This window comes from Triturus cristatus, chromosome 5_2 (genome assembly GCF_964204655.1).
Source record: "Triturus cristatus chromosome 5_2, aTriCri1.1, whole genome shotgun sequence".
NCBI lineage: Eukaryota > Metazoa > Chordata > Amphibia > Caudata > Salamandridae > Triturus > Triturus cristatus.
The window spans coordinates 105047480-105074278 of record NC_140588.1 but is presented as its reverse complement, the minus strand read 5'-3'; the positions used below and the strand labels follow the sequence as shown (position 1 = coordinate 105074278).

The following is a 26799-nucleotide window of genomic DNA, read 5'->3' as shown; positions in this document are numbered from 1 at the left end:
TGACCATGCACATTATTGCTAAGAGGAGTCACAATACCTCGTGAATCAAAAGACTTCTTCGAAAAAAAACAACTTGCACACATCTGGGCCCAACACTAGATGGCAGGAGTATGCACAGCATGTGTATCTACTGCCACACATTCCTCGAACATTCTGTTTCCATAAAATATGCAAGTGTTCACCTAGACTGTTGGGATCTAGGAGCTGGATGCAGTAACCTACATTCGTTCAACAACAGAGAGATAGAGCTAATGTGAAAGACCTGCCCCAATTGATTAGAGGTCTGAAAACCACACATACTCAGTCAGCGTAGAGCAACTAAAACAATTACAGAGTAAACTTTCCTGAATTTGATAAGCACGATCAGCATTATTAGAATTGGTTTAACCATTGAAATCATACTGTAAATACACAGAATCAACATTGCTTCTCCAATGAACCTCTCTCTTACGATGCTCCCTTGACCAAAACAGAGCATTTCATGTAGAGACATGTTGCACAGAAATCTACCTGCAGTTACAGACAGGTTTTCTAAGATATGCAAACTCCACAAGTAAAATGCAGTCTGTAATTATCTGGCCTCCGCAAAATTAAACATGCCATGGGCTACATGAATATGAAATGAGCTGTGATAAAATATCGTACTGTGCATGCTGTTCTATTGCTTGTGTTGTTCTTGTGTCAAATCTCAATAACACCTAAAACAAAAAATTCAAGTCATGCCAGTTCAGACTAAGCTGAGGCATGATAGGATGTACTTGCAGACACCAGGCACATCAATAGTTTTATATATGCCCAAAGTCAGTAGTCTGCAGCTAGAGACTATGCAAGATTTGTTACTTGGTGAGGTGAAAACATTACTGAAAAACAGATCATGTTATTCCAACACTTGTTTAGGATTGGTGATATTGAAGTAGTGATACTTTAAATGATGATCACTTGAGTAAATGGTTGAACAGGTACACTTTGTGGTGAAATCATACAAAAGGATACAACAACAGGAAAGAGCACTGTAGGCCTCGAACAGGTGGGTGGCTATATCCAGCCTCTTGGAATCAACGGATTGCTGGTTGTTGACCAACGCTAACTTGTGCAAATTTGGAAGAACAACTGAGGGGAAAAACATTCATTTTATTAAATCATTATGACGTTTTTCAAAATGTTAAAACACCTTACAAAGTGAAACCAACAGTTTTAAATAATGAAAGTCTCGTCCAAGCTGTATGTCCTGGGAGGATCTAAACACACTTTGACAGCTCTCTACATTCTGTGCTGCCAAGTTGCAGACTTCTGCACTCACAGGCCCACGGGACAGGGTTAGAATAAGTAACATTCCCAGCACTGTTGGGCTTTAAAAATGCTTTTACATTTCGGAGTGAAAATAAACAGATACAGCTACACTGGTGACTGCCCAAATCACAAACCTTTCACAAAACCTCTTATTCAGGTCTTGCTCAATGTATGAATTCAATCAGCATCAATGCCCTACCTGGTGCTATGTTACAGTGAGACTCTAATAATGAACAACAAATTAACTGAAGATACCCAGAAATAATACTTTATTTTCCAACAACTGGATTGCATTTTGTGTTGAATGCATAGAACATCACATTCTACGGTTATGAGAATGCACTCATTCACCAATGTACTTCAGTTTGCATTACTTACCCTTTAACACTTATTTCTCCCACATCATTCATGTTCAAAAGGAAAATCTGTGCGAATGGATGTACCAATCTGCACTATATATACACATATATGTATGTGTGTGTGTGTATATATATATATATTATTTTTTACTGGCCATTTTTCCTGTTGAGACTCAATGCATCATAGGGAAACTATTCTTCCAAAAGCATAAACATTGTTCTGCAGTGAATCAAGTTTCACTACCAATTCTGATACACACAAATGTATTTTCACTTAGGAAGAAATAATGGCCCTCGGTATGAGGCAGATATTATTTAAAGAGCACCTCTTTTAAAACGATCTCTAACAGTCTTGGCTATGGCTCTTTTGCAATCTATTTTAAAATATACGCTTTAGAAGAAGTTTGGCTGTATTTTTTCAAGCATTACTTTGACACTGCTGCTTTCCAAACATCCCTTGAAAAGTGAAGGTTGCTCGTTGACGTGGCCTGTTCACCATCTCCACGATTTTTGTGAAATTCCTCTATTTGGGAGCGCACCTATAAACTGGCTTTTGTAAATTCACTTTAGTTCATGTACAAATATCTCATCACCAGACTTTACCGTGCCGCATCTTAAAATGTAATCTTCCACAGTATACCTAAAATGGTGTTATTTCTCCCATAGAAACTCAGTGATTCACTGTCTGTAGAATTACTGATCATTCATTCAACTGAGCCCTCTTCCGTGTTTTAAAAAGGAAAATTAAAATCATAAAAATAAGAGTGCAGGGACTAAACAGGTGCTGCACACACGTTCATCAAGCACTGGTAAATGCAATAGGTTTCGCTTATGTGATTATTAATACATTTTTTTGTTGCTGTAAGTTTTAGCTAGTTGAGCAGGTGTACAACTGATATGGTAAACTAATATTTGAACGGGGGTACCTGAATGCCAAGCACTATGTCACGAGGAGAGAGAAAGGGATAGATAATGAAAAATAAATGAAGGAAAGCACAAGAGAAGGGGGACTGAGAAAGGAAGCAGGAAGATAAGGATTGAAGAAAAAATAAAGGGAGGGCCAGCGACAAATCAATGTAAAAAGAAATGAGGGAATTCTGTGTAATGGATCAAAAAGAACAGAAATGTGGACTTTTGGATGAATGAAATAAAAAATTAGGATGTTCTGGTCACAGCACCTACTCTCTGATCTCGGACTGCTGCAACCAAGAAAAGTCACTCGCTATTACAGCTACATACATGTTGCAGCAAAACTGGGATGTCAAGTCAAGAAGAAGAAATGGCAAGCAAAGATATAGGAAAAGCAGAAGTTCCGACATCCAAGTTCTCAACTTGACTACACAGACAAGGTATACAAAAAAATTGAGGTACAGGAAAGCAGAGGTGCAGTCACTGGACGTACAAGCAGAAGAGATGCAGTCTAAACGAGCTATATCCAGGGGAGGTACATTAGCAGCGGAATAACAAGTAAAAGTGTGGGGGTGGAAGGGGTGTAACGTTTGGAGGTAGAGCTAGCAGGGGTACAACCTAAGCACTGTAGAGGTCATGCACGTATAGACACAACGAGCAGTGAGTGATATAAACAAGCAGAGGCACGTGCTATAATGCTACAGTGTGCAGAGGTACAGCCAGAAGACGTACAGGCTGCAGTTGAATATTCAAGAAGATATATATGCAACAAATCTACAAACTAGCACAGGCACATCAAAGCATAGATAAAGACAGGAGAGGTATAGAATGCAGGGATACGAATGAGCCAGGAGCATAGTTACTAGAACCACTAGTGTTGTCAGTAGAGGTACATGGAGGGGGGTACAGCTAAGCAAAGGGAGGCCATGAAGAGGCACTGCCAACCTTCGATACGAGCAACAGAGTAAATGTGGGTGATATTCAGGTAGCAGAGGTGCGGCCAAGCAAAGGTACTACCAGGCATTGTTACAGGCAATAGAGGTTCTGTGCACATACGGACAATGAGCACTGGTGCAAGGAGTACTTACTGACATAATTAGCAATACCACGAAGCAATAGTTAAAAATAGCTTTGATATGGCCTAAGTGAAATCTATTGGCTTTGTCAATGTGTTATTACATGTTGAACAGCAGTTGAGCTGCTGTACAACATGGCTTAAAGTAGAAAAAAACCCGCTATGTAGCAGGAATAAAATAAGAGTTATGACGCGGCCAGCATCGACCAAGTTAGTGTTTTTTCATGTTTTAACTTTAAGCCAAGTTTCACAGCAGATAAACTGCTGTGCAACATGTAAAAAACATTGACAAAGTCAATAATATTTTGCATAGGAGAAACCTATTGGCTTTGAAAATGCTTGTTCTTCTGCTTTCCCTGCTGATGTCCACAATGCAGTTGGCGTTCTGCTGCTTTCATGTCTAAGAAAATAAACTACACAGCTGTGTAATTTTGGCTGCCTACTTCTAAGAGCTTTTTAACAAATTAAACAAAAATATATTTTAGGGTCCCTGTTCAAGGTAATTTCTATTGTTGCGATTGCAAACATTGGAGCTCCAATAGCGTCTCGAGTAGTTTAATTTGAGTGCTGGTACACACCCCCTCTTCCCCTAACTTCAAGCACCTATGGCAGCATTGGTAAAAATGTGAGCGGATAACAGAATCATTTAAGAGCGCTAACACAATAAAATTGTGGCATTGTTCTTACCAGCTTGTTTGTTAATGGCAAACTTTTGTATTTCTTGGCCTGCAGCAGCTTATTTTGTGATAAGAAGTGGAGGGCAGAAAGACGTTTTTTTCCAGCGAGACGATCGGGAGGGGTAGAGAGGGTGGAGGGTAGCAACACTCTTTTTCCCAAGTGCATTTGTGTTTTTACTGAAACATTGCTTGCCTTGCACAGCTCCCACCCACTCCTGCATCTTTGATATATCTTTTTAGACTTAGGATGTGACGCATATGCTACAGCACAATGATGGTGTAGATCTCCAGAGGACATGAAACCGTAAGCTATACGGTATCAGTAATTGTTTCAGTCGAAAAAATCTAGCCAATGGACACAAGATGGCAGCATTGGTAAAAATGTGGGTAAACAACAGAACAATTTAATAGCGCTAACACATTAAAAGTGTGGCGTTGTTCTAACCGGCTTGTCGATAATGGCACACTTTTGTATCCCTTGGCCTGCAGCAGCTTAATCTGTGTTAAGAGGTGGAGGGCAGCAAAGCGTTTTTTCCCAGCAAGACTTTGGCGAGGGGTAGAGAGAGCATGGATTCATGGAGTGCTAGCCTTAAATTGTTTCTCAAATGGTTTCCAAATGTGGGATCATAATACTATTAATTCTTCAACTGAGTAATTTGGTAACAAATAAAAAACAAGCATACATAAAATGGGTTTAGTAGCTCAGTTTCCAAACAAAATGGAGCACTAAAGTAGGTCCCTGCTAAGCCCTGGATGGGTACTGGTGAGCAGGCTGCTCGGTTTGCAAAGAAAAGGGAGGTCTAGAGAGGGTTACTGCTTCGGACGGGGGGACAGGGGAGTGCACATTGCAATAAGAGCATTTGGCTTCCCACAAAGCATGCAGAGGTGCTGACACAGTTAAAAGAAGTTGTACCAAAGCGGATGAAAACAGTACTTGGGTCATGGGATACTGATAAGAGAAACAAATTAACAAGAGGGAATACTCTGCTACAGCCAATAGAATTGGAGGAAAAGTAAGCGGCAAGCACACAACCCAATAAAAAGCAAGGGACAGGATGTAAGTCCCTTTTAAGATTTATATTAAATACAATAGATTTCAGAAGCACAGTGCAAGCAATGTACTGGCGAAACCTAATTTACAAGCACAGAGCAAGCGCTGTGCAGACGAAACCAAAAAGCACAAGGGAGGGGAGACAGAAGAGGGGAAAAGGGGAGGTGGGAGAGGAGAGGAGAGAGATGCACTTAAGAAGGGAGAGACAGGAGGAAGAGAAAAGATACAAACCAGAAATGGAGAAAGGGCAAAAGAGGGGAACTCAAGAGACACGCTGAGGGAACTTGATGGGATGAGAGACTGTGGAAACAGAAAGACCATTTCTGGAGAGAGAGAGAAGTACGAGTTACTTACCTTCGGTAACGATGTATCTGGTAGGCCCAGACACCACATACAAATAAGATGCGGGTCTGTCGAGGACATCTGTCGCGAACAGGAATTACAAGATTTTAAAGCCCGAAGGCATTGCACACTGTTCCGACGCAAAGCGTCGACAAGGCCTGAAAACAGGCCAGAGGAGCCGCACACTCTGGATCCGTGTTGCATGCGGAAAAGAAGGAAACTGACGTCAGCGCGCCGGGAGGGACTTATATTACCTCGCTGACGTCACGTACGTGGACAACGTCAGGGTGGGGTCGTGTGGCACCATCCCCCAGCGCGCAGAGGTGCTGCTGCAAAGTTTTTTCCGGATCCAGTCTGACACATGGGGATATTCTAAGTTGAGGAATCTGCGGCTAGATGTCTCTATCAGATACTGGAAAACTGAGAAGAGAGGTGAAGTGAGTAGAAGAGAAGGCAGGTTTAAGAAGAAAAGACGAGAGAAGGGAGCAAGAGAGATAGGAAAGCAAGGGTGATAGAGGAGAAAGGAGAATGGAGAGCCTGATGGGATGGAAAATGAAGTGAAGAGGAAGAGGCAGGCAGCAGCGGAATAGAAGAGATGGGAGGGAGCTGAACAGAAGAGAGAGACAGGGGAGCAAATGTGAAGAGACAGAGGGGAGATGAAGAGGAAACAGAGATGAGGATGAGGAACAGAGGTGAACTTGAAAAGCAAAGGGAAAAGATGCGGGAGTGACTGAGGAGAAGAGAGGAGGTGGAAGGTTGAGTGGAAAAGACAGAGAAAGGACCGAGGGGGCTCGAGGAGGCTTCTTTTAGGCAGTTGTAGGAAAAAGACTGAAAAGAGTGGCAGAGAGGAGGCGAGGAGAAAAGTACTGAGGAAAAGGAAGTCTGGGTAAGAGTTGCAAGACGGGGGCACAAAGGAGAAGAAAAGGTGGGGGGGCCTCTAGATCTGACTGTCCTGTAGCCAGATGGGGGGCTAGATTGCCCTTAATAAGCCTCTAGGTCAACTCCTTGGAAACCCATTGGACCAGATCTCTGTCTCTCAGGACAAATGAGCCCCCTTGGGCTCCCTGGCTTCCCTCTGGCAGTGCTGGGCCAGTGTCAGCGCAACAGTGCGCAGGAGGTGCTGGGATAAAAACCAGTACAATCGGCCATTGAATTCCAAGCACACAAAGGGTGTCTAGGCAGAACATTTACCTCGAAAGTAAAAACTCTTTAAACGAGGAAGATGGGTACACAGTAAAAACGATATAAAGGGCAATATCTGGTCAGTTCTACAAATATTATAGCATTCAACAGGAAAAATTGAGGTAAGGAGCCAACACATGTGATCAGTGTAATAGAATGTATGAATGCTGTAGTCTCTTATTTCAGCAGTAGCACCCGGTATTGGGGCCCTGGACCTGAAAAGGTTCTTGGCAGCAAAGCTTGTTTTTCTTAATAGGGTTGTGCAGCTGCCACTTCCATCGACCCCGCTACGGGGACCAGAATGCATCACGCGCACGCCAGGCTGACCAATAACCCCAGCTCGCAGGTGGCATATTAGACAACGAACAGTGGCCTCGAGGTTCTGGAGCAGGACAAGCAGCACACCTATAAAGCAGACAAGCTTCCTGAAGCTCTAGTAGCTTGATCTTGGCGGTAACTGGAGCTCCCTACAGCGCCAATGGAATTATGTGGCAAGAGATAACCAAATTATGTATAAAGGTTGACTAAATTCTCCGGCAAGATAAAGAAAATTATGCGACGTAATGCCATACATTTTGTGACAGCATTACATCATAAAGTTGTCATTTGCACACATATTAAAATTGTCTGGGCAAAGGTTTCACATCATCAGTAGCACTTTAACATCCAAATACAGTGTAAGCAATGAAAAAAACAATCAATATTTGAATTGGGCTTTCAACTGTGCAGCAACAAGTGTAGCCAAAATGTTAGTAAGTTTTGACCTGTTTGAGCTAGAAACATTTTTTTTTACAAAATAGGTAGATCATGCAGCCCTACCCTACTGTGAGAATGCCATGGCTATACTGTCTCAGGTTCCCCACAAGCAGAAACCTCATTGGCGGGGAGTGGGCAGACATCTCTTGGTCAGGAATGACTCTCGGAGGAGAGTTGCAGACTTGAAGCAGGACAGACCCAGCAGTGAAGGATTCACGAGTGAACAGCTCAAGTCATTGAGCTGCTGTCAGTCAACATGGCGCAGTCCAGGCATCTCCACATCCATACTGGTTCCCAACGTCAGCCTTAAGTGCTGTCCCCAGCCTCGTGGGTTTGGAAAGAGAACACTTTCAGGAGAGCACAATGCATGGCGAGAGAATGGAAACAGCACACCATGGCTACACCGTAGCAGTGCTGCATGACAGACAGCAGCAGACTACTGCACAAATGTCAGGTAGCTGTTGACACAGCAGAATGTGGCAAATGAAAGGCATGTGTGATGTACAGCTCGATGCCCCTGTGAAAGAGAACTCTGCCAAGCTAGGCCCAGTACAACAAGGCATCTCTCCTGTGCATTCAGTACGTGGTGCAAAAATGATGGTGCCCCCTGTGTCTCCCATATCGCAGAGATATTCAATGGCCTGCGACTGAATAGGACCGACTGGAGTGTTGGGGACCACTGGGCTGCAGGGGCCTGCTTTATGCCCCTGCATACATTCCATGTGTTTAAACAGTCAGAAAACACACATTCTTTCTCTTTGCAAAGGAATACCTGGTCCTTCACGACATTACTTTAGATACAAGTTTAAATGGATCACAGTGAAATAAAGGTCCCATAACCACAGTTTGAGCTCAAACAATTCAAAAAGGTGGTAAAAAGTAGCCATTATCAACTAAAGTTGCATGTAGCCAAGCTAGTACTATTACTTTCCAGGAAGACAGGGGACATATTTCTATCTTAATGCTTCAGAGGTTAAATTAAACTTAAATGCTGTGCATCTCTTTGCAGATGATAGCCTGCTCTTTACTGGTAAAACACTGAGTCATCTGTTCAGTCTGGCACTGGGAAGGCTAGATATGCATTAGTCGAGGCACAAAGCATTAAACATAATATGCCATAGGTCACACCGGGTGCCAGCCCCTTCATTAAGAATTCAGGTAAAAAAATAAAACAATACAAAGAAAGAACCAGGATGGCATGAGCTATCACAGCTAAAATGAACTGACTTGAGACTTGTGTAGAAGTAACAAATTAAAAATGATCTGCCCACGATCGCCCCAGAGACCACCTTTTCAGTTATAAATGCAAGGCTACAAGATTGAGAATACAAAGAAATGACTAGGACAGAAAGATCTATTATCGGCTGCCGTGGAGTACCTGGCGATCTGCACACACACGCTGGAGGCCAAAATTGTTGCTCGGTTTCCAAAACAAAATGGAGCACTAGAGTGGGTCCTGCTTCGGCCCCGGGAGGGATTGTGAGCGCGCTGCTCGGTTAACAAACAAAAGGGAGCACTAGAGTGGGTCCTTGCTTCGGCCCCAGGGAGTACTGGTGAGTGCGCATTGGGATCATTATGGTTTTTGATTCCCACAAAACACACAGAGGTGCTGACAGCTTAAAAGAAGTTCCACCAAAGTGGATGAAAACAGTACATGGGCCACTGGATACTAATAAGAGAAGCAGCAGGCAATAGTATGCTAAGCCAACAGAAACTGAGAAAAAAGAGTAAGGGCCACGCACACGAACCAATGAAAAGCAAGGGCGAGATATAAGCCCCTTTTAAGATTTATAATAAATACAATAGATTTCACGCAGGCGAAACCAACATGCTTAGCAACTTCTACATTTCCTTCCCCAATCATTCTTGCTAATGTCAGTAGGTGTTTTGACTTTTTCAGTACTAGGTACCTGTGACCGCTCATGGCTGGCACTCAGGATGTTTCCCTGGAAGAAGGCTGCTCACTACTAAAATTTCCTGAAAACACAGGAATTGTGTTTTTAAGGATGACCATTGCTACCTGATTTTTACATCACAACTCAACAGCACTCACTGGATATTCCACTAACAAAATATATTCTCAGAAAGATTCAACAACTTTAAGGCTACATTCCTGAGTTATGCTATGCATGTAGTCTACTCAGTCACCCCATAAGACTATGATACTTTTAAGAAAATATTTTAGCAACAATTTTGTATTAATATTTACATTTTAAATTACATTTAGTCAGAATACAGCCAAACTTCCCAGTATGTTGGAACTTACATTCATCTCTAAACCGAGGCTCAGCATTGGGCCCAACTCTTCCGAAAGTCCTTATGATCTCTATGTGCAAAGAGTGCTGATCTTGATACTGCGGATCTTCAAGAAAAGAAGCTAACTGCATCTTGACACGCTCCAGTAACTGAGAAAAAGGAGATGTACATAAAGCACATACATAAATAATGCGTTTAACATTTGGATTAGCTTCAGTATGTTTCTAAGAATGAAAAGTTCAGAACAGGCAAAATTCAGTTTGTAACTACTTGTAGTAGGCAGCAAATGCATCAACATGGGCAAAACCGTACAGACCCAACAGAAAACCTTGAGGTGGCTAAATAGTCACTTACAGTTGTAGGCATTCAGTTCACAAAAAGATTTCAGAAACATAGTGGTTCATCAATTCTGCATGAAGACTTACTTTCCCATGGTTGCTGACTTGATATCAACTATATATTAGCCTTACACCACTCATAGCAATAAACACAATAATGACAATTATTGGATAAAACAAGGTAAGGAAAAGAAGCTCTAATTAAAAACTCACGTAGAGTGACATTTTAGGTGGAATAAAATATATAAAGTCAGAATAGAAACAATCCACAACAAAATATGTAACATGAGATACATCTACAAAAAATGAATCAACCGTGCATAACTTTCAAACCATACAGCAGGAGTAAAAAGGTGGGTGGACTTGTTTACCACCACTCGAGCCAGGCTTAACTTTCTTGAGACTGTGGAATGATGCAGGAGGAACTGGAGAAGAAATCCAATGATATGATTGGCCATTACGACGAGATAAAAGGAGATCTGTTGTTGCTTCTGTAACTGTAAGTTACTGCATGTATATAAAATGTTGTGTTTTCCCATTTTTAGAACTTTCACAGCATTTTAATTCACAAGGTTTGGGAATTTGCTTGAACATCTATTTGTTAGAGTTCAACAAACGATATTAGATGACATTAGATTTACAGGGTATACCAATAAGGTTTAAGCATGAACACTTGAGAATTATGATGCAAGGAATCCAATGATGTTACTAACATTTTATTGTAGAGCAAGACTAAATATATTCTATAACATGCAAGAGAGCTACCATTCAATTAAAAGACTCTGAAAGATAGAGCTATCTATAATGTACTAGTATGAAACATAGAGCAATCTATAAAGTGAAAGAGGACGTTTACCAATAATACAATCTAATACCATTTTGGTATTCATGTTTTAAACCGTGTTATTTCCATTTAAGGTGAACCTACAAAAAGTCAAGTGTCGCAGAACGCCCCAAATGAGTTGGAAAACCCTATTAGGGTGATGTTCCACTATCTCCATCTCTCATCCCATTTTCCTTTTTCTCAGGCTTACTGCTTATTCATCGCATGTGTTACAAAGACACACTTTGCGTACTAAAATCGTAGGATGCACCATGGGCTGAGTTGGTATGGCATCCCCTTGCGACAAGGCTTTGCATGGTTGCCACATGCTCTACCTGCACAGCACCTCCAAAATGGGTAAACTAAGGCGCTGAGAGTGTCAGAGGGCTAATGACCCAAGAAACCAGACTGCTGTGAGGTTGGATTTGGAGAGGCCTCTGCATGGTTCACATCAGCAAGAACAATGACAGGGTAGTGATCAGCTCATACTACTGGGGGAACACACAAACTATTATGCCTGTGGTGTGACACACCTTGCTTGACATCTTTTGGTGGTGGGCTGAACGGGTTCACGGCAACCTCTGAATTAGTCTGCATTGCCTGTAAGGACTGGATTGAAGAATACCAGAGTTGTTACTTTTGTTTGTCATTGCTCTACGCCCTTCTAGAACTATCACTTTAGAGAGGTGTCTGGCTGGGTGGTGTGAGTCAGGAGTGATCTGGGCTTTGTGGTGGAGAACTGGCTTCTGCCTGCTCTGGTTGCTGTTGAGCATTAACACTGGACTGGGATGCCAATTACCTGCTGTTAGGAGAGGGTGTGGTCTCCAATCTGTCAGAGTCAGCACTTCACAGATACATTTTGCTCACAAACACTTTCAAAGCCCTTGAGAAGTTCAAACTGTGGTGCACTTTAGGATGTGACAAGCACCTTAGGCATCAAATTACATCACAGATAAAAGACATGAGATAAAAGACGCTCCAATGTAGTAGTATCGATAACTAAATAGGAACTGAATAGCTGTTTGTGTAGCAATGTTAATTTGATGATGCATATAAAACTCAGGACTATAAAGGAACGACTTAAGAAGCATGAGGATAAGATTACAGCGAGGACAGTACATAAATTTGCACGTGATCAGGCTGATTATGAATTAGGCCAGATTTATACCTTTGCCCGAAAGTATGAAAAAGCTAAAAAATTGAAATTTAGTGGCAAGGTGAAACCCAATGTTGTAAATAGCATGCAAGCAATACCAAATGATGACACTGGTTCAAATATTGACAGCGAAACTTTAACAAGTGAATCGAGTATGGAAGGGCTCAATATTGAAAGCACTACTAGTAGTACTATCCTCAGCCTTGGAGAAGAGATTGATTTTTTAGTGGAGGAGCGGAGGCAAACATTGAGACCAAGGAAGGAATGGAAGCCAATAGAAAAAGGCGGAACACCAACAGAAGAGCGCGGCGCCGTTCATTAACGGTGACAAGTTAATCGTAATAGCAGATTTTGTGCCGTTTTTACGTAACGTCATGTTCAAGTGACAAGTTGCATGAAGAAAGCAAGCAAGTTGTAAAACAGTACTGCAGATGTTATTAATTTGTCAATTCTGAACGTATTTAATGCAATAACATTATTCATTATGCACTTTTGCCTGATAGCATGAGTAATCCAGTGATATAAACTGTTGGTGAATATGACGTTACGAAAAAACGGTACAAAATCTATTATTACGATCAACTTGTCATCTTTAAAGAACGTATTTAGACGAATTAACAATGCTTATCAGGCACTATTTGCATCAACTTGTCACTTGAACATGACGTTACGTAAAAACGGCACAAAATCTGCTATTACGATTAACTTGTCACCGTTAATGAACGTATTCAGACGAATTGACAATGTTTATCATGCACTATTTGCAATATGAGCAGTCCGGCTGATACACAACAGACATCACAAGATGGCGTCACTAAAATAATGAACTCTCAGCATAACATGTATTGTTAGTCCGTCAACTCTGTCCATGACCTCATGTGAAAAAGTATGTAATGCTTTAATGTTTTGACAAACGCTGTGTAAACAAGCCCGTTCTCGGGTGAAACGCGTCACGGCGGGTTTATGGAGTTAATAAACCCCCTCTTGGTTACTTTACTCTGATAATCTTTGGTGTGTTTATGGTCTACGAGCGCGATTGGAACTCCGTTTTTTTGGAATATATATATATATAAGTGACATATCTCCTAATCTGTATGATCTACGAAATCTATTAGTGCATGCCTGACCTCTCTTGACCTGACTGGCTGGCCCGTAGAACATGGTGAGCACAACCTTTGTCATATTCTTGGCAATGTTTTTTTCCAAACAAGGTTTTCCCTCCATCCTTGTTCATCTGGGTGTCCACAGCACAGAGGAATCAGACATTTATGGTTTTCTTATGAGCTTGAGGTGCTGACTGGTGATAAACTGGTTGCAGTGGGTTTTGGAAATTTGGGAAGAAACTGCATGCAAAAAGGCAGTTTAGGGTAGCTATTCGGTGTTGGGCATCACACCTAAACTAGCATGGCCACAACTATATATTCTTAACATCTGCACATCTTTCGCTGGGCAGCAGACCTCCCTCAATGGCTGTCTGTGATAACTCGCTGAGCCAGACGTTTGTAAGATTTTTATAATTTTTTTCCAAAACATAACCAGATCGGATACAGAGATTATTCTCAGCACTGCTCATGTGCGCCAGCAGGGGGAATCACGTAGCTGCGCATCAGTTTCGTACCACCACGGAAGTGAAGCAGGAGCTATATTTGTGTGTCACCCTTGTGCACTGGCATGAGTTCTCAAAAAGGAAACTTACAAAAATATATATATTTTTAACGACAGTTTAATAAACAAAGCCAAAAAAACAAAAACGCAGTTGAACACTAACATTTATGCGAGTATGTATACATTGTGATACACAGTTTTCTAGACAATAGTTCCTTCCCACTACTTGAATTGATCGACAGTAATGAGTAATACAGTGGGACCTAGTCGCTATTCCCAAGGGCCAGTGGAGGCAAAATCATTACACATATTTCCTCTGTATACATTCCATTTCCCCCATTGCCGAATATAGCCCCGGCCTTCATACACCACTCGCTCAGCCAACATACAACAATTAATATCCCATATCCAGTCTCCGAACTGTGGTGTCTGTCCTCTCACAAAAGATACTTGAGGTTGAGAATGGAACGGGAAAGATATGTAGAAAAACTGGGCTATATTCACAACTTTTACTATTACACATGTTTATTTACCACAGTGAAGACAACTCCTATAGCTGAAATGAACAATTTATTACCTTCTGTAACGCTCCTTCTGGTGGACACTCTATCACACAGGAGATTCCTCATCTTTAGAATATTCCCCAAGAGACAGAATGAATGAAGAAAATTTCACATCATTGCTCCAGCATGCAACTAGGTGGTGCCATGACGCCTGGCCTTGGTTTATTTATTCCCCAGTAGGGGCAAAGTGGAACTGAATGTAAGTGCCACCTGTGTGTGCAGATGTCAGTTTCTTTATTGGATTATTTTTTGCGCCTTGTATGCGCATCACAAAACAACTGGAGGTATTAGTATGAAGTTAAAGATAAAAACAGACCACTCAATAGAACGGGACAATGGTAGAGCAGTGAGGAATCTGCTGTTAGCTAGTCCCTAATCACAGTGCCCTTGGAACCCATAGTACCTTTTACAAGGGGCTTACCAATGACCAGAGATTTGACAATTATGGGTAAAAAGGTAACGTTTTGGGAAAGAAAACAGGCCCTGGCAACCTGATTGGCAGGGACACAAGGCACATCAAGTCAAAGTGCATCAGAAACCTGTCAAAAAGTGGGGGGGTTACTGCAACAGAAACCCACTTTCCTACACAAGGAGATAGACAGGTGGAGTCCCATTCCAAGATTTTGGCAGAATGGGAAATAACTAGAAGTAAACCTTTGACACCAAAGTATCCTTGATTGGTGGCAAGAAACCAGCGTCATTACCAGCAAGACTCTACTCTGCGGTTCCAGGAATCACAATATCCTCAATCTTTAGTAGAGATGATCAGATTTTCAATGAAACAGCCAGCTAACCAAAGAGTCTGTTGGCTGACGAAGAGCTCCCACTGAAGTCCACCTAAGCTAAGAGAGATGCCAAGGAACAGCAGTCTTCATGCCTCTAATACATACAAGTTTAATCGTGATCATCAAATGTGCTTGCGGGGTATATGTGGGTTATATTCCCTCCTGTATGACAATGCAATGAAATAAATCTGCAAAATGGATATAATTTGCCTATAGAAAACATGGCAGTTGAAGCCCACGGTCTGGCAGGATCATAATGACTTTTTGGCCGGCTGAACCGACCACTAAAGGGGGACATCCATCAGGAGGAGTTTCAATTCTGGTCCATAAAGGCTCGGAGCTGGAAGTAAGAGTTCTTGCTAGTGACTCCAGGGGTTTCATTTTTGTGATGATAACAATATAATCTTCTGGACACGGAAGAAAGATGTCAGCACTTATCATTGGAAACGTACGAGTTACTTACCTTCGGTAATGATGTGTCTGGTAGAGATGTTGTCTAGCCGCAGATTCCTTAATTTAGATTCCTTAACTTAGAATATCCCCAGGCATGAGACTGGATCCGGAAATCTTTTGCAGCAGCACCTCTGCGTGCCGGGGGACGGCGCCACACAACCGCCCTGATGTTGTCCACGTACGTGACGTCAGCGAGGTCATACAAATCCCTCCCGGCGCGCTGACGTCAGTTTTCTTCGGAGAAACTTTTCCGCGGCACAACGCTGTGCCACCAACCAGAAACTGTGAAAATATGGGAACAGTGTGCGATGGATGAAAAATCCGTGAATAAAGGAGGAGGATGTTGGAAGACACCATCTGAAAGATAGAATAGACACTGCCGACACATAAGTGGAAGCCGCGAGAAAGAGCCCCGCAAGCGAAACGGAAGCCCCTTCCCGAGTGCAACAAGGGAAGAACATCTCGACAAAAAGAAACAGACTAATAGTGCCATGTGGAACTGTGCCGTCCACTAAGAATGGAACACAGAAAGAACAACGGTCCACTGTAGGAAAGAATGAGAAGACTGGCCCTTCCCCTCTAAAAACAGAGGTAGGAAACAGACCACAACGGACCCTCAAAGAGGATAACCACGAGGAGACCAGGACCCCGAGGTAGTAGAGCAGGCGGAAGGGAACTGGAGAGGAAAACTAATCTCCTCGGGAATCAAAGGCACCATATAACAGAAAGAAGCCCCCAGCAAAGGCGAACTGTATATGAAAGCACCCAGGGGAGTGCAACAATCTGAACCCCTTTGAGACATAACCCAATGGCAACTGAAGATGCCAGCGGAAAACACCACTAGACAAGGTCCTTGCAGAACAGGGAGACCGGTGGGCGTTAAGGAATCTGCGGCTAGACAACGTCTCTACCAGATACATCGTTACGGAAGGTAAGTAACTTGCACATCTGATAGAGCCATCTAGCAACAGATTCCTTAACTTAGAATAGATACCACAGCCATACCCCAAGGGAGGCGGGTCTGCGACAGGACAACAAAGCGCCAAGCATCTGATCCGGCAACAGAATGACGGATAAGGGGGCGGGGGAAGCTGTGGCAGAACAGCCTGACAACAATCTCAGTAGCACGAAGAGCAGAAGTCACAGGATAGAAGAAATCTGAAAAACATACCAGAATGGTGCCACACCATACCCGTATAAAAAAATGACAGGTAGAACAGAATGAGCTCTATACCAGAGAAAGGAAATCGAGAGAGAGCAAAAAGGATCACTCCCCGCTAAATGGCGCACGAGAAGTGCATTGACCCAAGCTTGAAAAGAACTCGAAGAGATGTAACCAGCGCCTAACAGACTAGCCTATAGAAGGAAGCCGAAGGAGCCGGTGGCAAGAGCCCAAAGGCAAGAGGCAGAACCTGAGGAATGCGTAGGGAAATACACAGCAGGACAAGAAGCATGCCAAACGCACACCCAACCCCAAAAGGGGTAAGGAGGGACAATAGCACCAATCTCCGACCCGCCGAAGCAGGTAGAATATTTCGCCGGCAAAAGGCCAAAGAGATCTTAAAGTGGCTTACACAGGAACAGAAGAGTGTCCGACCGGGCAGCATGAGGTCAAAGTGAGAAACAACCCACAACATAGACTTGTAGACAGTAATCAATTACCACTGCCATCAAAAGAACTGTCCTGCAGGCGTAACAAGAGTAGGCATATCCGAAGGAAGACGCCAGTAACACCAAGGTAACAAAAGGTGGGAAAAATGTCAGAATCCAAGACCAACACTCCAGAAAGACACGTACAGCGTCGAACAACAAAAAGGGAGCATATGTCAATTTGGAAAATTACTCCAGAAAGTAGAAGCACGAAGGAACCCATGGCCAACTTGCAACAGACGTCACAGCCTCGACAAGAGGTAGCGAGGTAGGAAGAGGATACCAAGGCAACCGGCATGTACACATAGATGTATAAACATACAATTATGCAGAGACAGAACGAGCCAGGAGCATGAACATGTATATACCGGACCATACCTAGAACAGTAAGGGCAGGTAGGAGCCGTTTTGGAAAAGGAGACCATGAAACCTCCAAAGGAGGTGGATGACCATGGCGAAAGCAGATGGCACCAGGGAAAAACATAGAACACCGTACAACGGACCACCAAGTGACGCATGGAGCCCACATGACCCCCAGGCCCAGGTGAGATAAGCAAGGCTATATAATCGCGTACAAGTACCCCACATGGAGTATGTATACCCCAAACAACGGGGGACAACTCTTCGGGCAAGAAGCCAGGCCAAAAGAACGCAGTAACGAACCAAACCTGTGAGCTAAGTTCTGAGCCATAATAACAATACTGAGCCAAGCTATCGGCTGAATACCACAGTCAGAGGACACAGCAACCTGTGGAACACGGCCATAAAAGGCCAACAGACAGCTGAAAGCAAAAACGCATCCAAGGGATGCCAACAAAAGAGTAAGCACCCTTGACCACAGAAAAAAGAAGACGTAAGGCTCACTGGCCATGATAAACACAGAGTGCATCTAAGGTGAACCGCCGACTCGGCGTGAGCATCAAAGAGCAAAACCCCATCAAAGGGTAAGTCAACCAGTCGCTCCCGGATATTTTCAGGGAAGAGACTATCTCGCAACCAAGCGTGACGCCTTAAGGTAACAGAGCTCGCCATGGCTCGGCCCAAAGAATCCGCAGTATCTGAGGCTGAACGGATTGTGAATTCGACAAGGTCGCGGCCATCCCGGATGAGGCGAAGGAGATCAACACGAGCACCTTCAGAGGTGGCAGTATGCAAAGACTTTGCAGAGTCCCACAGGGCAGAGGTAGCCCGAGCCAAAACACACACTGTATTTAAAGACCGTAGGGCAGCACTTGTGGCTGCAAAGACGTTCCTACCTCATGACTCAAGCCACCGGGACTCCCGAGAGGGAGGAAGCGTTAGAGGGGGCAGAGAAGGAAAGGCAGTCTGCAACAAGAACCCCTGCACATCAGGGTGCACAAAAAGACAGGCCTGATCATGTGGAGCCGGGCAGTGGCGGTGCAAAACTGAACGAGCAACTGGGTCACCTGACGCAGGTCAGACCCAGGTACCCAAGAGGGCCTCATAAAGGGAAGCCTTAAAAGGCAAAAGAGGCTCCATATTTCCAGACCCACGGTGGAGGACCTCAAGCAAGGGGTCCACAGACAAAGGGGTAGAGGGGGGGGTTGCATATTTAAAATGCGGGTAGCCAAAGAGACTACTCTCCAAAAAGCCGCACCAGCCTCGGCAGCCCTCCGTGGAGGGGAAAACAGCTCATCAGTGGGGGAGGGTTGTAAGCAGACCCTCCCAAGACACTGAGGGTGCAACCAATGCTCCACGGAAGGCAGCCCCACAGAAGAGTGAGGATCGTGACGGGGCTCCTGGGGAGGCGAACAGACTGCCGGATCTGGGAGCTCTTGAGGAGGTTCCACAAATTCCAAGGGGGGCACTGGCAACACTAACTCCGGTGATGCCGAGAGGGAGGGCGTCGCTGAACTCTCTCCAGAGGCCTCTATGGAAGAGTCCAGAACCCGGCGTCAACACGGTGCCGAAACGACGCGTGTCGGCGCCGATTGTGCCTCGTCAGATGCCGACTCAGCAGCATCCGGCGTCGCGTCAACTATGACAAACTCCCCCTTAGAAGAAGGAGAGGGCGCCGGTGCCGGCGAGGCAATCTTCCGACACCGTACCGGCACCGCCTCATCCAGAACAGGCTCCGATTCTGGAGAAAGGAGCGGAGGCAGAGCCGAGGCGGCGCGCCTCTTGTGCCGGGACAGCGCCGACCTCAGCTCCGGACAGGCAGCCGCCTGCCCGGAAGGCTGGGATGTGCTCAAGTCAGGGCTATGAGAACCGGCAACCACCTGTGGTGCCACAGGGAGCCCCGCGGGGCTATGCGGCATGGCAGAGATGCCGTGAGCCGAAGAGGGGGACCCAGCTGGGCCGCACCCTAACGACTCCATGTGGAGCGTAGAGGGGGAACCACCTGGGCCACGCCCTAATGAGACCACAACTCTGACGTTCCTGGGAGGCAAGGGCTCAAGAGGCACGGGGGGCGAACCCGCCAGCGGGGCAGTCGGAGACCCCACAAGAAGCGGATGCCCCAGGAACGGGAGAGGAACCAAGGGAGGCCTGCAAATCCACAGCATAGGCCTCCATTTGGGCCCAAGTCGCCCCTACAGCCAGAAAGGGCGGATAGAGGGGGGGCAACTGTCGGGAGAGCACGTCCAGAAAGGTCCGGGAACCAGCACCCCTGACAACAGAAGAAGGTGAGGTCGAAGACCTAGGCGACAAGCGCCTTGACTTACTAAGTGGAGAACGGCCCCGGACCCCAGAAGGCGATCGACGACGGAACCGCACAGAGGAGGGACCTGCAGTCGATGACGAGGCCGGTGGAGGGCGAGACGACTCCGACCGGGACAGCCGTGCCGAAAGAAGCTTCATACGACACTCCCGTCGAGACTTCGGTTTCGGACGCTGGCAGGCGTCACAGTCCATGGAGTCATGGTGCTCGCCCAGACACCACATACAAATAAGATGCGGGTCAGTCGTGGACATTTGCCACAAACAGGAATTACAAGATTTAAAGCCCGAAGGCATCGCACACTGATCTCAATGCGAAGCGCCGAAAATGGGGCCTGAAAACAGGCCAGCAGAGCTCACTCTGGATCCGCGTTGCACGCGGAAAAGAAGGAAACTGATGTCAGCGCGCCGGGAGGAACTTATATGACCTCGCTGACGTCACGTACATGGACGACGTCAGGGTGGGGTTGTGTGGCGCCGTCCCCCGGCGCGCAGAGGTGCTGCTGCAAAACATTTCCAGATCCAGTCACACACCTGGGGATATTCTAAGCTAAGGAATCTGCGGCTAGATGTCTCTATCAGATATATATATATAAATCCCAAACCGCCAAAAGAAGAATATAGCTTCTGGATACATTATAAAACTACTTGAAGGCCTAAGACAGAAGCAACTTGCAGAAATGTGGGTCCTGACTGACAGCTGCAATATGATCCTTCTCAAAACTCCAGAACTATCCACTTGGCAACAGGAAGAGGATAATGCAAGGGGCATCCTGTAGATCGTTCTGGGACCCATGAAGAAAGATAAGGCTGGGCAGAAATGTGCCTTCTCTTTTAATGTCTTTGACTTTAGAACACTAAATGGAAGGGGGGCTAAGGATCAACCAAACTCCTGCACATATACAATGAGCTCCTTTGATCCTCTAATGAATATTGATCCTCTAATGGATAGCACTTCATGTGGGCAAATAACTTTGAAGTCCTCTATACATTGACAAGCATGCAAGGCTATCCTGTACTCTCCACAGGGACACACCCTGATTGTTACAACTGCAAACAATTGGTACAGAAGAGGGCACTTGCGGGCTGCTAAGAATTCGATGGTCAACAATTTAGAAGAATTTCTAAAACATGAGACAAGGATTTCTCTACCCTCATTTGCAAATTGGCCAGATTCCCTTAAAAAGCTAACTGACAGATTCATTAGCAAGGCTCAAAAGACAGAAAGCACTCAAACCCACAAGGGATCATGCAACCCTGAGCTGAAAGCTCTTAAGCGAGAATTAAACAAACTGCAGAGGTCTGCACATAGAATCAGCAACACTTCCTCACAAGTGGCTGAAATCCAAAAGGCTAGGAAGGCCTATAGATCCAAAGCCTGGGAAATCTCTCAGGCCAACAAAGAATTGACATGGATTGACCTTTTCATGAGAGCTTAAAAACTAAAAATCTTGCAAAGGTTTGGAACCTTGTCAAGACGAGAACGAGTCAAAATACTCAAACAATCTCACTTGTGGTGTCGGTCGCCAAGTGTTTAGACTAGATATTCAACCTGTACTACACTGGCAAAAAATATTGTGGTCCGAACGATTCATTGGGAGAATCAGCTGACTGTAGCAACGAAAATCTGCTGCACTGGGGCGAATTATTGTGGTGCCAAGATTTTATCAATATGTACTGACCTCTTTCCGAGTTGCTGGAGCCCCGGGCCTGAATGGCTTACCTATGAAAATATTTTAACCTGCCATAGGAGTTTGGGCATCCCTGCTTAGCCCTCTCTTTAAAAGCTGTGTGTGTGGTGGGGGGGGGAATGCAGTGCCAGATAGCTGGAGAGGTGCCATACTCACTCCAATTCACAACAAGTATTTGCAATGCAATAGGTCTCGCATTTATAAGAGTTTGAGCTATTGGCATTGTAAAATTACAATGCTTTTTATTTATGTTTTGGTTTTAAAAGGCATTGTCATTTACAATGTCAGTAGCATAAACTCGCATAAAAGCAGTGTGTGGAGTGCAGCAGTGTGCGGCGTGCAGCAGTGTGCGGCGTGCAGCAGTGTGCGGCGTGCAGCAGTGTGCGGCGTGCAGCAGTGTGCGGCGTGCAGCAGTGTGCAGCAGTGGGCGGCGTGCAGCAGTGTGAGGCATGCAGCACTGTGGCGTGCAGCGGCGTGCAGCAGTGTGCGGCGTGCAGCAGTGTGCGGTGTGCAGCAGTGTGCTGCGTGCAGCAGTGTCATGCAGCATGCAGCAGTGAGTAATGCAGCAGTGTGCAGCAGTGTGTGGTGTGCAGCAGTGTGCGGCGTGCAGCAGTGTGCGGCGTGCAGCAGTGTGTGGCGTGCAGCAGTGTGAGGCGTGCAGCAGTGTGAGGCGTGCAGCAGTGTGAGGCGTGCAGCAGTGCACGGCGTGCAGCAGTGTTTCGTGCAGCAGTGTGCGGCGTGCAGCAGTGTGTGGCGTGCAGCAGTGTGCGGCGTGCAGCAGTGTGTGGCGTGCAGCGGCATGCAGCAGTGTGCGGCGTGCAGTAGTGTGAGGCGTGCAGCAGTGTGAGGCGTGCAGCAGTGTGCGGCGTGCAGCAAGGTGTGGTGTGCAGCATGGTGTGGCGTGCAGCAAGGTGTGGCGTGCAGCAAGGTGTGGCGTGCAGCAAGGTGTGGCGTGCAGCAGGCCAAGTCCGTTATTTACATAACGCTATATAAGCAGCATGTGACTCATTTCTAATCACTACTAGTGCTGACATACAGGCACTGAGGAACAGTGAGATGATGTCATTTGTCCAGAATCACACGGTGTGTGGGCATGATGCAAAGCCTGAGCTAGCACTTGCGCCTCGTGGAGACACATTCACAAGTTAGACGCTAGCACATGCCATGTGATTGTAGTCAAAGCTTTTTATTTTTGAGGCGGAACCAACCACCTTTTCCTGTTCTGGTTCCTAAATTCTGTCAAATATACACTTGGATAGTGAACATGAAGTATCTTGGTAATACAGAGAGGACCGTTCGAAGACATGGAGGCTCAGTCACATCGCGTTGTAGGAAGTTCTAAAGATCGCCAGACTGCGTCCCTTGGAGCCTTTCATCAGGATAAAAGGCGGCTGGATCGGAGGAATCCGCAATGTGTAGTTGGGGTGAAGGATGCAGTGGCATATTTTACTCTCAATAACCAGCCAAATGGCTCCGCAAACTAAGTGTTATTATCCAATAAACAAGTGCGGTCTTCAAGTCACAAGCTCTGATCCCGGCAGGAATAACCAAGAGTTCACACTGGAGTCCGACACTTTGAGTCCTTTTGCATTGTCACCCACTTTAATGCCTTCTGTTTCAGTAGTCTTAGTCGATTCATCATCCCTCGAAGAGTGAAAGCAGTATTCAGTCGCTCGAGAGCCAAGTGCCTAAAGACCTCTGCTGCAGGGCCTCCACCCACTGAGCTAGAGTATTAAAGGGCGGCTTCTGCGAGCATCTGTGTCTCTGATGCAGAGTTACTCCCACGAGAAGGGCCTCTCTGAGGCTCTGAAATGATGCACCCTTCAGAGGAATATTAGAAAAGCCAGGTCACTCGATCCTGGTCTCCCAGCTCCAAGGTCGCCGCTCTGGCTCGCTAGTCTTTGCGGGGTTTTAGCAAATAACATTTTGCGTTTTCAGCCCTGTCAGCCTATACCGCTTAATGAAAAGTTAAACTGCCAAACCCAGTAAGGAAAAAGTGGATGGATTAATTTAAATCAGAAGCAAACTCAACAGAGGGCGAGCTGGAGGAAGGAAACAGACCGTCTTCGCACGAGACGGACCCAGAGTTGCTGTGACATTTCTTTCATAAACCCCCCCCCCCAAGGACAGAATTGGCACGATGGCTTGGACTGTGCTGTCTACAGGACACTTGGGCAGGAGTCCAGCATTTTCCGGTGATCCAGACGGACACCCTGGCAGCGCATTCTCAGGATGCCCGCAACAGCCAGGCACAAGAATCCAGAGCAGACATGGCGAGTAAGTTGGCTGAAGAGGTGGGGTGTGGGTAAAGCTCTGAAATTCCAACAACCTGGAGCCCGGTGAAAACGCGTGGGCCTTAAACATGTTGGCAGTAAAAAACAAGCAGGAAGGGGGTGGCAAATGGTGTGCACTGTCGCGGCCGCTTTGATGTCCTCAGTGGCCGCGCGGCTCACTGAGGACATCAAAGAGGCCGCGACAGTGATCAGGCAGTGCTTTTCAGGCTGCCAAATGGTGCGCGCGCCCGGCGCACATGCACTGTATTTGGAGGCCTGAAAAGCACTAGTTTGCACTTCCAGATCCCCCTTTTACAAAAGCTCTCGCGAGAGCAGCGCTAAAGCGCTGGCTCAGGCGAGACCTAAAAAGGTGGATGTGATAATCCACCTAACGTCCGGCTTATCGCCCTCCTTGATGTGGAAGGCAAATGCTTTTCAAAAATCTTAATTAACAAGTATGAGGAATGGACCAACACTAAGGCCCTAATACCCATCACTCAATCGGGCTTTGGGAGCGAACCCGGCACAGAAGATAATCTGATCATCTTCTCTTCTTTGGTCCAAGCTGCTAACATCAAACAGGCCCCCCACTCTATTTTGCATCGATTTATTTTAAAATTGCCTTCAATAAAGAGTACAGAGGGAGATTTTGGCAGAAGTTGTCTAACAGGAGTATCTCGGAAAATCTTGTAACAGCCATTACAAGTCTATACACAGGTACCCGAGTAAAGGTCAAAGAGTCACAACCCATAAATTCTGGACCACCTTAGGAGTAAAACAAGATTGCACTCTTGCTTCACTGTTGTTCAATCTTTACCTGGCGGACATAAACAAAGCTCTGACGTTTGCACATGCTTTTCCATCTAAATTTGCCAGCTCCACATAAGGTGCCTTCAGTATGCTGGTGAGACTTTACTAATCGAGCACACCGCGGTATGGCTGCAGCGATCCATGGTTGCCCTTACCCTGTATTGTGTGGAAAAGAAACTAAAAGTTAATTATGCAAAAAGAAAAATAATTGCTTGGGATGTCTGAAACAAACGTACTGCCAAGTTCAATTTTTGGATGAACAAGGTGGTTCTGGAACGAGTGACGAGCCTTAAATATCTGGGCATCTACTTTAACCAGTGTGGTTCCCATGGCACACATCTGTCCAGTCTAAAGGACTCTACTCTGTCAATAACAATGAGCTTTAAAAAACTGCGGTCCTGATTTAACTGGCATCTGTAAAGTAATCAATGCTAAATTCATGCCAACGCCCACGTATGGCTCATTGTTTTTTAAAGATCACATCTCTTCCTGGCTGGACAAAATGCAAACAAGATGTTTTACACATCTATTCAATCTTATGGATACTGCACCATCTTCACAGATGCGGCTGGAATTTTGTCTCTATAAACCATCAAATATATTGAAAGACCGTTTTTTAAGATACTATATGAAACTGACATCTGCACACCCTGGGTCCCCGAAAGAAATCATAGGGCAAGGTAACCAAGACAAAAAATTAATTTGGGAACCCTACAGAGGGAGGCAATGGAAGCTTTTCATGGGCCGAATATCACACAATTAAACCCCTAAGCTTACTGCAAAATTGTTGGTTAAAACGGTGATTATGCAATCTGGAATTAAGGACAAACAAGAGCTTTCTCAAAAAGCACACGCTAATGTATGTGAGACTCTGTATCGAGATCTGGGGAAAGCATCATATCTAGACAGCCCCATGAAATTGGCCGTTAAAAAGATCCTTTGGGACTGAGATGTGTTTAATTCCCCTAAAAGGATACACATTTTGTCACTTAACCGGATCAACGGGAACAACTGTCGCCCAAGTAATTACAGAAAGGAAAGTCTGACCCACGTAATATGCGTGTGCTCAGCCCTAAAGAATTTAAGCTCCCAAAGGCTAAAAACGTTGTTCCGCAATCTCGTCATAAGACAATGCAACACGGCTATCGCCGAGTGCATGAGTGGTGTGGATGTGCAACTTGCAAGAAGGTTTGTAAAATTCCTCAGAGAAGCACTGAAGCTACTTAATCTACCGCCATTAGGCTGGGAAACCTTTAGACCCTACTTTTTAACCTAGAAGTTTCCACATCTCTGGCAAGTAGGCAAGTCCGCAATGGGTCTACCTGTGGTCCATGCAGACTCATTCTAGTTTGCTCTCTGGCTCTTCACCTTCAAAAATAGACACTTAAGAGTATAGCTAAAAAGGAATTTCCTATGATGATGCAGCAGCACTTTATTTAATTTAAATAGCGCCAGTGATGTCCACTAGATTTTATTGCACCTGTCACTTTCCTAAGTTCAATCGGCTTGGGGCGACTTCAAATTGTCCGTCCTGAATCTGACCAGGAGAGCACAGTCACAATGAATTTTGCCAAGCTGGTTTCTGTGGCACTTTACTTAATCGAAGGTCAAAATTGTACTTTAGTTACCAAATGCGCTTCAGAGACACCTGTCACTACTTATTGCATGATGCACTTCACCGACAACAATTGAGTCATTGACCATTTGTCTTCTACAGAAGCCTTGAGCATACAAGTCATTTGCTGGCCAAAGAAGACTTCAGTTGGCTCCGAAGGCCGAGCAAACCTCTTGTGTAGAGGCTTAGTTGCTGTCCCCACCTCATTTCACTGTATTTCCCAAATGCATGATGGCTACCTCTGAGGATAAGAATGAATCTGTTAGGGCTCCAGACGATGTTTTTAACCTTTTTTTATATCCCTGGCCCATTGTAGGTCATTTCACCTGACCTTCAATTGACTTCAATACAGTACCGAGCCCCCATCACCCATGGGCTTGAAGTGTGCCCTAATCACTTTGTTGTATAACATTGCACCCTGCACTTTAGAGGATCATGCTTGTAATTGAGTTCATTTTGTT

General features: G+C 45.2%; 1 protein-coding gene across 7 annotated transcripts in view; it reads right to left on the bottom strand.

Moving 5' to 3' along the window:
• Window positions 1–26799, bottom strand: part of RELCH (RAB11 binding and LisH domain, coiled-coil and HEAT repeat containing) — a 760620-nt gene that overhangs the window by 63710 nt on the left and 670111 nt on the right. For all 7 annotated transcript variants that reach the window (XM_085606887.1, XM_085606888.1, XM_085606890.1 and 4 more), the window contains 2 exons: window positions 9908–10046; window positions 994–1110 (listed from right to left, as the gene is read on the bottom strand). In XM_085606887.1, the coding sequence (XP_085463013.1) occupies window positions 994–1110; window positions 9908–10046 (256 nt within the window). The remainder of the gene's footprint in view (window positions 1–993; window positions 1111–9907; window positions 10047–26799) is intronic.